Source organism: Rhopilema esculentum, chromosome 16 (genome assembly GCF_057945365.1).
Source record: "Rhopilema esculentum isolate cy_ngs chromosome 16, ASM5794536v1, whole genome shotgun sequence".
Taxonomy (NCBI): domain Eukaryota; kingdom Metazoa; phylum Cnidaria; class Scyphozoa; order Rhizostomeae; family Rhizostomatidae; genus Rhopilema; species Rhopilema esculentum.
In genome coordinates, this window is record NC_142830.1 from 14,846,505 (window position 1) to 14,859,440 (window position 12,936).

General features: G+C 33.0%; 1 protein-coding gene across 1 annotated transcript in view; it reads left to right on the forward strand.

Moving 5' to 3' along the window:
- The window catches only part of LOC148958380 (serine/threonine-protein kinase Nek10-like), a 32,263-nt gene that overhangs the window by 5,332 nt on the left and 13,995 nt on the right, over window positions 1-12,936 (forward strand). Inside the window, exons 7-25 of the mRNA XM_089113226.1 lie at window positions 514-598; window positions 917-958; window positions 1,259-1,337; window positions 1,489-1,556; window positions 2,023-2,102; window positions 2,492-2,578; window positions 3,215-3,304; window positions 4,201-4,240; window positions 4,631-4,722; window positions 5,175-5,253; window positions 5,505-5,547; window positions 7,527-7,588; window positions 8,395-8,481; window positions 8,928-8,950; window positions 9,598-9,639; window positions 10,852-10,954; window positions 11,478-11,606; window positions 12,051-12,092; window positions 12,395-12,490. Of these exons, the coding sequence (XP_088969352.1) occupies window positions 514-598; window positions 917-958; window positions 1,259-1,337; window positions 1,489-1,556; window positions 2,023-2,102; window positions 2,492-2,578; window positions 3,215-3,304; window positions 4,201-4,240; window positions 4,631-4,722; window positions 5,175-5,253; window positions 5,505-5,547; window positions 7,527-7,588; window positions 8,395-8,481; window positions 8,928-8,950; window positions 9,598-9,639; window positions 10,852-10,954; window positions 11,478-11,606; window positions 12,051-12,092; window positions 12,395-12,490 (1,369 nt within the window). The remainder of the gene's footprint in view (window positions 1-513; window positions 599-916; window positions 959-1,258; window positions 1,338-1,488; window positions 1,557-2,022; window positions 2,103-2,491; window positions 2,579-3,214; window positions 3,305-4,200; window positions 4,241-4,630; window positions 4,723-5,174; window positions 5,254-5,504; window positions 5,548-7,526; window positions 7,589-8,394; window positions 8,482-8,927; window positions 8,951-9,597; window positions 9,640-10,851; window positions 10,955-11,477; window positions 11,607-12,050; window positions 12,093-12,394; window positions 12,491-12,936) is intronic.

Here is a 12,936-nt window from a genome sequence, read left to right on the forward strand (position 1 = left end):
TGCAAGTCTTAATTGAGAGTACAAATCTTGATTGTGGTATAGGGTTTCAAATTATCAGTGTTTGATCTCGGGCTTGGCAGAAAGACAGAGTTCTGATTTTTCAGTTCATTTTTTTTCCCATGGTTAGTTGCCATCACGGTTAGTTATCGCTGCCGCTAGATTTCAATATTTTAAAAATTTAAAATTTATGCTAGAACTTTTAAAACCTGTCAATGGTACTTTTTCGATTTGTTACTGTCTTGGACAAAATTGTCGAGGTAAGGTTGTACTTTCGAAAATTAAAGATAATAATTTTAACAGAAATAGCCTTATCCCCCAACCATTCCCTCAAATCAATGTTGCAGTTGTAATCACAACATCTAAAAGAATTCAAGCAGCTTTAACAATAGATTGAGGTGCTGAGAGTGGGTTTTAAGGTTAAAAATCTGAGGGAGACTTGCTTTTTATCCAGGGGAAATCGTTGCGAACTGTCTGACAATTTTCGTTTTTGCTGAAATGAAATTGTTGTTTCAGAGAATGGAATAACCGAGCTACAGAAGACAAGCTTCTGCGGATCCTATCATGTCTTCGGATATTTATCCGCGACCCGTCGTATCAGGTATCCTTTATATTTCAGAAATGAATATAACAATTCTTGTTGTTAAACTCTGAAAGTATTTTTCGTCCTCGGAGTAACAAAACATTAGATAACAACAATCATGGAAGGAGCATTGGTCACAGAATCATTTTGAGCTAACTTTTTGACGACGCATCGATACTGAAAGTTTTGTTACTTTGTAATTGTTGCAGTGATCGTGTTATTTTTGAAGCAATTAACAATTATGCAGTTTTTGAAATTAGTTATTTCTTTGTTGTTTGAGTTTGCTTCAGTTTATAAATCATCTTTGTTGCTCATGGCGTTGTGAATCTGTTTCAGAAAGCGTTCATTGAGATGCAGGGTCTCAAGCATTTTACCCAGGTAACTTTTTTTATATTAGGTAATGCTTTCAAGTACATGATTTTTCTTGGGTCTTGTGTATTACAGCATTAATGTAGTATTCTTCTTCTGTAGTATACAAATATACTTGAAATGAATTGACATTTTAATGTAAGCCACTTGATAACCTTATATCATATATAATAACATTCAATTGATGAATCTCATAATTTATTCCCTTAGTTGACAATCATGAATCCTTTTCTGAATGAGCATTTTCATCGGCTGAATATATCAGTTCTAATCCCTTTTCTACTGTGATCCAACTTTTGTTTTCTGCAGAAATTAAAAGCCACATCAGAACAATATCTTGAATATGGCGAAAGAGAATTCACTCTTGGAATCTTGAAAGAAATGACAAGTGAGTATGCAATTAAAAATAAACTGCCAAAGGATTATATGAAATAATTGTCAAACCTTTGAAATAAAAGCTTTGAATGGCAGAGCATCCATTTTAACAATTGTGAATGGAGGACAACCTCATTTAAATCGTGTTTCTTCCACACGAACAGACATATGCCAGAAAATTGTCGCCGATTCTGACCACAGGGATTGGATCGTTGCATGCGGATTACATGAGGTACTTCATCTGTTTCTTTGTTATCTTGTCAATCATTTGTTCTTTGCTTCTTACAGGAAGACGATGATTCATTTGTCGAAACGGAATAAAAGCCTTTGTTATTGTGTCCTTTATCTTCGTTGTCATCTTCATTTTAGCCTTCTTTGTTGTCGTCGTTATTGTTGTTGTATCGCTCGCCCTGGAAGTTTTGGTTGTCTTTGTTTACACGATCTTCATAGCTTTGCTTGTCTCCAACTTTGTGATTGTTGTCGCTAGTTTTGTCACATTGCACGAAATCAGATTTATTTTTTCACATGCTATTAAAATTTTACATTTAATATGAAATATGATATTTTGATATAAAAAGATTTATCTGTGTTTTTTGTCTTTTGGAAAACAATATTGATAACAGCTTGTTATACTTGCTAAATTGTTGTAGTTTCAAATGCAACAATGGTATCCAATTGCCATTTTTTCTTTCCAACAGGTTCTTATAATGCTGCTGTCTTGCACCGATGTTTCTATTCTGCATTCGACGTTGTACGCTCTCATTGGATTGGGACAAAGGTACTTGTTGTCACTTGTTACTTCTATACCTCAACACTAAATCACTGGAAGGCGATACTTTTTTCGGGATTATTTTTTCGGTTATCGTTTTCTGATAGCCTCTGGCTTCTTTTTATGGCCTAACCCAAACTTGTTGCGTGCATACTGAATGGAAGTAGGCACACTGAATAACAGCCGAGGACAAAAGTTTTGAATTGGATTGTGCTCTGAGAGTAATACTGTATCGGTATTATTGGCTGTGCTAATGGTTCCCCCCTATTTGAAGTGCTTCTTCAGCGCTTAGTGGTATTTGAGTGCATCAGCCCTTGTTTATCTTGACCTAATTGATGTAATTTTACTTGCTGTATTATGTATCCAAAGTTAGCCAATTTTTCAATTTGGTATTTTAGCGAACGCCCAAGAGCTGTTATTGGAGAATTGAACTGTGTTGATGTTCTAATCAGGATAGTCCAGGACTATGACATCGTTACAAAACAGTAAGTGATATTTGATCTGATAATTTTTCGCATAATGTCTGCAAATTTGTCATGTTTAGCTACAATCCCTAATGAAAGACATTGAAATGCCCACTGCTTAAGTTTTTTGAAAGAATAAAATGTTTCTGGTAAAAATACCAAAACAATGTTGGATGTAGAGTTAAATTTGATTGGCACCTGAAATGGATCCATTGAACCAGACCAAGCCTCTTAACACTGCACAAAACAACATTGTTCTGGTGAGTGGGGTGCAGTTTAAAATATTCAAGCATTTGCCTTAATGTACCAAGACTTTTGACAGGCACTCCACCCTAAGGTGTTGCAGTCTTGAATTTGGCTCTTCATGATTCTCTCAGAATTCAGAGACCAGAAGTTACTTTCTACAAGAGTTTGCTGATATTTAGGCTTCTGTAAATTGTATGATGATAGTAAGAATTTGGTTTCGTCAAGATTGTCTCTTCCAAGGATTTGAGATTGGATTAAGGGTCATGATTTTTCATCTTCTGCTCCTTAAATTAGATTGCTAGTGAAAAAGTCATATCATTGACATTTTCTGTAAATTGTGATTTTTAACGAGTTAACAAATTAGAAATTTAAATATCATATAAATCAATAAATGTTTTTTTTACAAAAAAGGCTGGCTATAAATCTGCTGAGAACATTATGTGCTGATGTGCATGTCAGAGAACAAGTAAAAGTATTCGATGGGGTTCCTGCACTTTTGAGGTATAGAAATCTATCTTAGTTTTTCAAAGGTGAACTTGCGCTAGAATTTGCACTGCACTAGAATTTTCATCAATCTGACCCAATAACTCCGGTTACAAGCACAGCTCTAGTAACTCACAGGTCGGTGTTGGAGTTATCAAAATTTAAGATGACGTAATGGACAGTGCAACTTTTTTGTGGTTCGGCCATTTATTTTCGAAAATGGCCATGAGTGAAGTTTGAAAGAGCTACTAGCAATAATTGATGAATAACTTTATTGAGCATACCAATGCCTGTGAGCCATTAGCAATATTTATAAAGTTACGTAAACCTAACCCAGTAACTGAAACCTCTTTCAAAGTAAATTATCTTTTTTTTGTTTTTTTTTCTTTACACGCATTTCTTTCTTTTTTGTATCTTTTTAAATCTTATTTCCTTAAATTTGCCAGTTCAGAGCACAAAGTGCTTCTCTCAATGGCACACGGGCTATGAAATGTGCAAATTTTCTACTCAAAACTCAAAATGGCCTAAATTTCGGTTAATTGCACATGCACCTGTATCCGGGGTAATAGAGTATGTACTATTTTCAAAATCGTGTTTATTCAGTTAATTTCCAGATATCTGTGTGATAAACAAGGCAGTAGAGAGACCTGCTTTGCTGTATCTAAAAGTAATTGACCTAGTTTCTCCGTGTTTATTACAGAAGGAAATTATTTAAACTCATTTAGACTCGAGGCCTTTGTTTTGCTGAACCCAGTCTTCTGAGGGCAATTGTTTAGGCAAGGAAAGTTATCGTAAAAACAATAAGAATGATTTATAAGTTTGAGTGTGAAATAAAAATTTTACCTATAAGGAAACGAATCGTCTCCATTCTGTCAAATGCATTTCTAAAATTATATTTCTGCCTTTATTTGCAGTTTGCTGGACTCTGAAAATATAAAGCTACTTCTAAACGTGGTATGATCCTCCTTTCTATTCATGCTCTCTCGGCAACACACTTGCCATAAAACCTTCATTCTGCCACACTGAGATTTATTGAGAAACACTTTCAAAGTTTTAAATGCTCTTGGTTCTTATGAGGTCAAAGTTATGATCTATGATTATTTACAACTTGCACATTTACAAATAAACAAAAACTGATTACCTTTTACCTAGAAATGCTGTTTTCCTAAAGCTAGCTTTTAAATCATTTTATCATATAATCATATAATTATTTTACATTTTCTTACTTTCTTCTTTCAAGTTATTTGTTCTTTGTTTAGAAATACGCTTTTCATATTTTCCTTTTTCTTCTTTCAAGTTATTTCTTCTCGTTTAAAAATACGCTATTTAAATGTTTTATTCTAGGTATGGATTTTAGTGCAGCTGTCTACGGATCAAGATACTCGTGATGAAATTCGACATCTTGGAGGAATTCCATTGCTTCTCTCTCTATTGCAGTAGGTCGTTAGATCTTATGTATCGAGGTTTTAATTTAACAGTAAACTGACCAATATCAAGAGGCTTTGAAGTGAGAACACATCTAGCTTGGTTGCCTGTGGGCCTCTTTTTGTAGGGCACAGTCAAGGAAACTCTGATGCGAATCAGCATTTTTGGTTTGTATTCGTTTCGGAAGCATGTTAAATAAAATCGAATTAAAACTTTTACTCGACCCTGTTAGTAAAATGACATTTCAAAGACACAATTCAGCCATGAAAAGTCGTTCCTGCATTTTAGCAGGATTTTCTGCTAAAATTAATTGGCAAGTCCCCTGTTTGCTTTTTCTTACTTTTTCAGTTGAAATTTCTAGTAATTTTTATTGTTTTATTGAAACATGAAAGTCTTTCATTTTCGAGTTTTTTGCTTTTTTCTCATGTATTTTGTATTTTTCTTAACTTCAATTTCTTTAAAGGGAAAAGAATTATGTGATGGACAGAAATACATCAAATCTTAAGAGTGCTGACTTGACGCGAACACCTGTTTTGCCTCTGGTACATTGAATTTCACTTTCTTTTGAAATTATATACCCCAAATTAATAATGATTTTGTCTTAATTGTTTGTAAATTACTTTACATAATAACTGTCTCATGTCTTTTAGAAACAATTAATTTCCTAGAAAGACGTTTCGAAAAACGGGAAGCGTTTGTTGATGTAAATTATCAATGGCTGAAAAAAAGCTTTACATGAAACTGGAAAGTCTCAAGTTTTGATATTTTTCTTATTCCTGTCTTTTTCTTCTAGACTGAAGATGCCTCTTTAGAACAGCGCTTGTTCTTAAAATCAGGTTTGGTTTAATACTTTGTACTAAGCAAGATTATTTGAAGCCCAGTTTGTCAGATTAATAACAGTACATTTGACCCATTATTGCTTGTCATCGTTATCATTATATCGTTGGCATAAAATTTCATAAGAACCAATTTATCTTCCAAAGTCTTAATTTCAAATGGAATTTCGGCGTTCTTTATAGGCCCATTATTTGCACCAATGATAATGTGTTAATGGGCAATTTTAATAGGTTTTTAAATCAACGTTTAATGTTAATCTCCATCACGCCAAGCTTCCATGTTTTGCTAGTTTAATAGTGTTTCCAAGTATTTTAAACCTTTCCATTCGTTAAATCAAAGACTTTGGTAAAATGAAGGAGGACACCTCTTTCCATTCAATTTGACAGTCATTTATTAAAGTGTCGAGACGTTCATTTAATCTGTCCAAGTCAATTCAATTCATCATTTGCATGTCACAAACTAGCATTTCGTGTCCTTATCCCCTTGAGATCGTTTGATTATTTCCAATCTACAAAGTATTGTTTCATTGGAAAATTTTGTTTCTCATATATTATTTCTGATTCTTTAAAATTTTTGGTTTTAAACCCGAAATAAATCAGAGCTTTTCGATTTGTTTAATACGATCTTAAAATTTTATTTGCATTGATTACTCAATGTTTATCCTCTCAAGAGATAAAAGATATTTTGTAAGAATTAATAATCCAGAACCAATATTTTTTGCTTTAGACATGAATAGACTTGAAAAGTATAACAATGTTAATTGCTTTCCACCTTGCTGCTCCACTTATTTCTTTTTTTAAGACTTTGTTATCATCTTAAAGATAGCACAAATTTTCCAAACAAATTTTACTATTACTTTACGTTGCTTATACACGAAAAATCTCCCTACCAAAATAAAGCTAAAGTACACAAGCATACGATAAGTATATCAATGCAATTTAAAAAAACAAATGTGAAGCTGATCTTCGAGGGAGTAGTGTTTTAGTTAAATTCAGCTCCTCAAATGTACTTTGAGGTGTTTTATATTGTTTCAATGTAGAGAGCTCCCTGGTGGTGGTAGGGTTGTCATTCCAAGCATTTAGTCCCAAATAGTGAACTCTTTTTTCGAGTGCTCAAGATTGTACATCAGAAATGAAATATCCACGCAGTTTCTTGTTCTACAAATTGAGCACCTATGTCTTTTCCAAAGGTTTAAGGGCAGATTTTATTCATCATCTTGTTTGGTGTTCCAAATACGAAGAGTTGCTCTGTGCACAAAGTTTTTGTCAAAGATTTTAATGAATTCAAATCATGATTGTGCTTATCCTCTGCTTAAAATACTTAAAGATTTCTGTGGAATTGTTAAATTCCGTTCTATAATAAGATATATCACGACTACTCGGTCAACTCAGTGAAAATTGAACGTGTTGCTATCGAAACACGCTTGAAAGTAGACAACAGGACTTGTGTGTTTTGTATCTTGTAAGCAAAAGTCTCAAGGAAAGAAAGAAAATCAGTAAAAGAAAAATTTCAAGAGACAGTGGACAATCTAAGATCTGTTTTTCCCATGCTTCTTGCTTTTTCTAGATAAAGCATGTCAGAATTGAGTGTTTGTCGAATATGATTAGAAAATTTTTACGAAAGAAAGGGATTATTATGTTTTCACGTATTTAGAAATACTTTCTATTTCCACATTTGACGACTGATATATATAAGTTATATCCTGTCGTGAGTTGCATGAGATAAACATCGAAGTCTTTCAGTAACCGAACCAGGTTCTGTGAAGATAATGTCTTTAGGGAATTGCGCATGCGCATCAACTGTCTGAACGGGGGTCGTTTAAGTTCTTTGAATTTCTACGGCTGGCTTTTCCAACAGAGTATGAATGAATCAGAAAGCATTTTGCCAGTAAATGCACAGACGACTCTAGTTAAAGTTGATTGAATTGAGCTTCAAGTCGTCTTATTTGCTTTGATTCTCATCACCCTTTCTTTTTTAGCTGTTTGTGCAGCAATTACTGAATTGGTGCTGAACGACTCAAATGCACAACATATCGTTGCAGTAAGCGTCAAATTATACTAGCATATAACTAATATTGTTGCTCAAACGGTCTCTTTGTTGATAATTTTACCACTATTTTGTTTATTTCATACAATAGAAGTTTTGGTCTTGAGTGATTTTGGCCCCTGGCTAATGTATGCTAGCTTTTAAATTATGCCCTGAATCTAAATCCCCATGTAATTGTGACAAGAATGGGACGAGCTGTGGTCGGTACCGACTTGAGCTGTGATGCAGACTTCTTTGAAAGGAATTAATCCGAGAGTTCTATTGCAGTCAAAAACATACATTTTTATTGTTTTTAGTCTTAGCAAAATGACATTTAACGGTTTGCATCACCCTAAGTATTATTTGTTCTTTCCTGCAATCTTATAAAATAATTTAATCTTTTATGATCCTTCTTGCAATTCAATTAATTAATTTGACAGTTGAAGTATGTATCCACATAAAAGAAACTGAATTTGGGATTGCATCCGAAATATTTGAGTTTCCTGTTTGTTTTATATAAAACAAGTTTGTTTTTCGTCCAGATCCCTAGTGCTTACCACTTTTTAAGATTTTCATAACATTGTCTTCCCGAGAAATTGCAAAAGAACTGTTGGTGTTCTTATGAAATTACTAAGAATTTTAAAAAACAATGGACTATTTTTGAAAAAAGCTGTTCCAATTTTAAAAAGCATGCCACCCTTCTTTCTCAAGTGATATTCAGCTTTGTCTATGAGGCAAATATATTTTTACGCTTTATTCATTAAGTTCTTCTCGTTAAACAACCCAGCTTCTGTATTAAAAGTTTTTTTGGAAACTTTTAGGCAAACGGAGTTCATCTCTTGGGCAAAATGATCTTTCCGATTCACACAAAAACTGCCGAAGACTGTATAGCTGCTGCAAATTTGCAGGTGAGCTGGTATCCTAGTTTTATTTGAACATAACATCTGATATAATAGACGAAATCCCATCTATATTATGATTTAATGTGTATTCATCTATCGAAATCATTTCTTTGAGTATCCTCTGTCTAATTTTATCAGCCCTAGTGTCAATCAAAAGTCTTGATTGTATAAAGTGGTTTTCAACCCATCAACTCGAAATTATAATATTTTCATTGGTTTTCTGTGGCTAATTTCTGAATATTTTTAATGTAAAAGTTTTTTTCAAATGACAGGCGATAGGTATTTCCAACAATATAGTGACCGGGAATTATTTCAATGTTTTGCCTTGTAAGTTGCTAATCCGAAACCTTGCTTGAACTGCAGGATAAAAATTTTCAAAAATTTATTCACTGTAATTAATACATTTTCGTGATTTTAGTTAAGATTGTTTTCATGATTTTATTTTCTTGCAGAAAAATGCCTTTCGAGCTTTGAGGTAAGCATGGAGTTCCGTCCCTAGAGGATTGAATTGCTTTTAATCTGTATCAAAATTTTGATATTGAGATATTCTCAGTCAAAAAGCAAAATGCTCCTGTTTCTAAATCAGTCATTTCTTGCCTTTTTCATAATCAAGCGTCGATTGTATGTGTACTGTCTGCAAAATAAGATGAGAAAATAAAAGAAACATTTTTCCTATGAAAAACAATTTTTCTTTGAATGGAAATCTGCTGATGTTGAAATAGATTGAATAATGTTGAGAATGTATTGGCAGATTCAAATTTAGATATGAATGTCGAGTGTAATTTGCTTGTTAAATGTGAAAATTTATTTTTTTATTACCCAAGCTTTCGGCATTAGGTTACAAACTAAAAGTGACGATGTAAAAAAGTAATCTAAAAGTTGCATTGTTGATGTGACACTGATATTTAAACATGGGTTCCATGGAAATACACATATATATTTGAGGAGCACTGCAGTTATTCCAGCAAACATTTAAGCTATTAAGGTGACATGAACATTTTAGCGCTATAAGCTGGGAATATGCATCTATTAGCAATTTTAGAACTCATTGGAAATTTTGATTTGATGTCGTTGCGTTTTAATTAAACACATTTTCAAACACATTAAACATTTTCTGTCTAGGTTCTTGTTCAGTATGGAGCGGAACAGACAGTTGTTCAAAAGGTATTGGAACATCTTTCAACCCCATTTTATTTTCTCAAACTCAGTCGACGACATTACTTCATTTATGTCTTTGCCCCCTATTTTTTCATTTCAACCGATTATGAACTCAACGTTTCTTCTTATAATATGTTGCAATTTTTTTGAATTTTCTTAACTTGCAATGTCCATTTGAAAAAAACTAAATATATGTTGCTCTTCTGGAAGACATTTTAATACACCAAATTCATTTTACAGCCTCGTTTTGAAGATTCCTTCAATTTTTTGGTACAAAATTTTTGACCCAAGATTCGGATTGAAAAAAAGAATTTTAGTTTACTTGGAAGTTTTAATCATGTTATTGATAGTATCATTACCGATATTGATTTTCATACCCAATTTACCAATTTGTATATTTTGCAAGGGATTTGACCGTGATTGGCGAAGGGGGGGGGGGGGTTAAAGTTTCCCCCGGAACGATTTTCAAGCTTCATTTCTCCGTAAAATTTAAAACACAGGCACAAATAGTTTGAAAAATTGCATCTGGCCGAAAAGTTTGGTGAAAAAGTTTTTCTTTGCAAAGTTTTCTCTGCTATCACTCGAATTTTAATCGCTAATTTACTATTTTGATCGGTTGTAGTTGACAGAATTCTTGAAATTCCTGGTTATTTAAGCTAAAAGGTTTTCTATTTCTATTCAGATTGCTTTTTCAAGTAAGTAAAATATTTTCCAAAAGACAATACACATCTGTTCCACCAACAGTTAATCAGAATAATAATTTGCTTTAATTCATCTGAAAGAAATCGCAAACATTCAAATCCGTTGCCTCCCAAGTGTATTCAGATTTTAGTTCTCTATCCTCCCAGAGGAATAATTATGCGAGCGTGACCCTCATTTCGATCTCCCATGAGGCTGCCAGTAACGAAAAACTTTATCTCTAGTGTTTGTTAACTGAGTACTCCGAGGTTTTTAGACGATAATCCAAGGAAATAAAAAATCTCAACATATCTGCTATTTCTAAAAGTCGGGTCCAGTTAGAGAGATGTCTACTTAAGTATTCGAAAGATAATGATCCTAGAGATATTTAACATGTAAATAATTTAAAATGCATGCTGAGCATGTTTTGCCGCTGATAACTAAGAGAACTACCTAATTACAAAATGCTCTTTTCGAGGACATTTATATATAACATTGAGTTTTTAGAAACTGAAATTAATCGTTCCTTTATTATTCTAGACTGCTCCCACCAATTTTATTCGAGTCATTCATCGACGTTGGACACTACAAAAGAGATTTAGATGCATATACATCGCTTGTAGAGAATTTCAACAGCCTACCCGTGAGTTCATTTCTGTGCTGGCTCCTAATCTCTTCTGAAGACTCTTTGTCAATTTTCTTTATTTACCATACTTCATTTAAGTGGTAAACATATTTGATGGGATTTGTTTGTTGAATATTCGGACATGAGTATAATATGTGTAACAAGATAATTAAGCGTGTATTAGAAAATTTGATCAATATTGTACAATTTTGCTGACAATATTGAAAAATAAATTGCCACCAGAACTTCAGATGAAGCAAAGATAAACTTGAGAAAAATATACTTTATTGAAATTCGAAGTTTTTTCTCACTTTAAAGAGGATCTTTTTCTGCTTTAACAGATAGAATTACCCTTAAAGGGAGCCAAAAATAATATAAATTGATAATAAATACTATGAAGAATAAACTAAATTTATCGAACTGACACTTGCAGGCTGACAATCATTTGCTAAATACTAGGAATTTGAAGTTAAACTTCTGTTTCATTGATTTCTTTTTCCATCATCATCGGCTATGGTTACCATCAGAATTTATTTGCTAGGAATCAGATCTGGAAGAAGTGAGGGAGAAATTTGATGGTATCAATCAAAACAGAGCTGCGACCACTTTTATCAGACAGTATGCCGTTTTTGAGCATTTAGGAAGCGGTGCATTCGGAAGCGTTTATAAGGCAAGCTCTTTCATAACTTTGATTCAATTTTACTTGCTTTTTTTGAAATTCTTTTTAATAATATTTTTATAATGATTTTAGAGTTTATACTTTTGACCATTTCGTTGGTACAAGTTTTCTGGGAAAGTACAACCTGTTTTTAGTAATTTTATTTAATTTTCCGGTGTATTTTTTACATAAATCTATAGATGGTACTTTAATATGATTTTGATAATATTGCCACAAAAAATGTTCGTTATTGTATTTCATAAACCCTATTATCCAGTGGCCGGATGCTAGATTAGTAACATTAAAATGATTTAATTTTCTATCAACATGGAAGTTGTTTTTGATTTTAGATCATTTGGCAATGATAGCACCTACAGAATTATTTATTTTTTTTTAAAAAAATTTCGCATTTTAAGTATTTCTTTGTTACTGATATAGTTTTGTATCAATCTTTAGGTGAAGAAGCAAGGAAACCAAACCTTTCTTGCTCTAAAAGAGGTGATTTATTTTATTCATTTTTTTCTCTACGATTTTTTGCAGATACTTAGTTTTGTTTACGTTTTATCTCAAGGAATTTTTTAAAGATAAGTTGTCGTTCAATGTCAAAGCAAACCAATTTCGGTGCATTTTCTGATTTTAAACTCTCTTGTACACAATTGACAACGCAAACATTAGGTGTTTAAAAAGTTAAATAAAGAACTGCCTTAGTTCTGATTTAGTCAATCAAGTACAAAGACTTTGATATTTTAGTTAAATTTTCTGCTGATTTTAGTCTTAATAAGTCTGTTTTTGCTTTTTAGATATCGACTGTCAGTCCAGCTTTTGGCAAAACAAACAAGGAACGCGAAAAGAGTGTAGGCGAAATTTTGAACGAATGTGTCATCGTAAAAGAGCAGGTAAATACCCATCCGTTGGTCTGTTTTCTTGCAGCATCAACCCGAGAGATAAATATGAGGCCTTTGTGTATTCGATGCTTTCGCATGGTCTTCTAATCAACGATTGCAGTCGCAATGCATTAAATTTTTCAGGATACCTTTGTTCTTTTTCGATGTAAGTAGCGGTGGTAGCGCCACCCGCTAGGCCATGGGGAAATAAGAAATTTAGGCCATGCCACTGAAAGAAAATGTTTTTTTTCCAAAAGAAATGCTATTTTGTCAATATAGAAAGCTTTAACTAATTTTTTTTACGAAAAGGCAATTTCAAGATCATAAAATTACATCATAAAAGATACTTTAAAAAAATGGTAACCTCCCACCCCTCTTCCCCAACATTTTCTCTTCGACTTTAGACACCACTACTGGGGGATTGATGCACGCACAACCTAAAGTTAAAAAGATCAAAG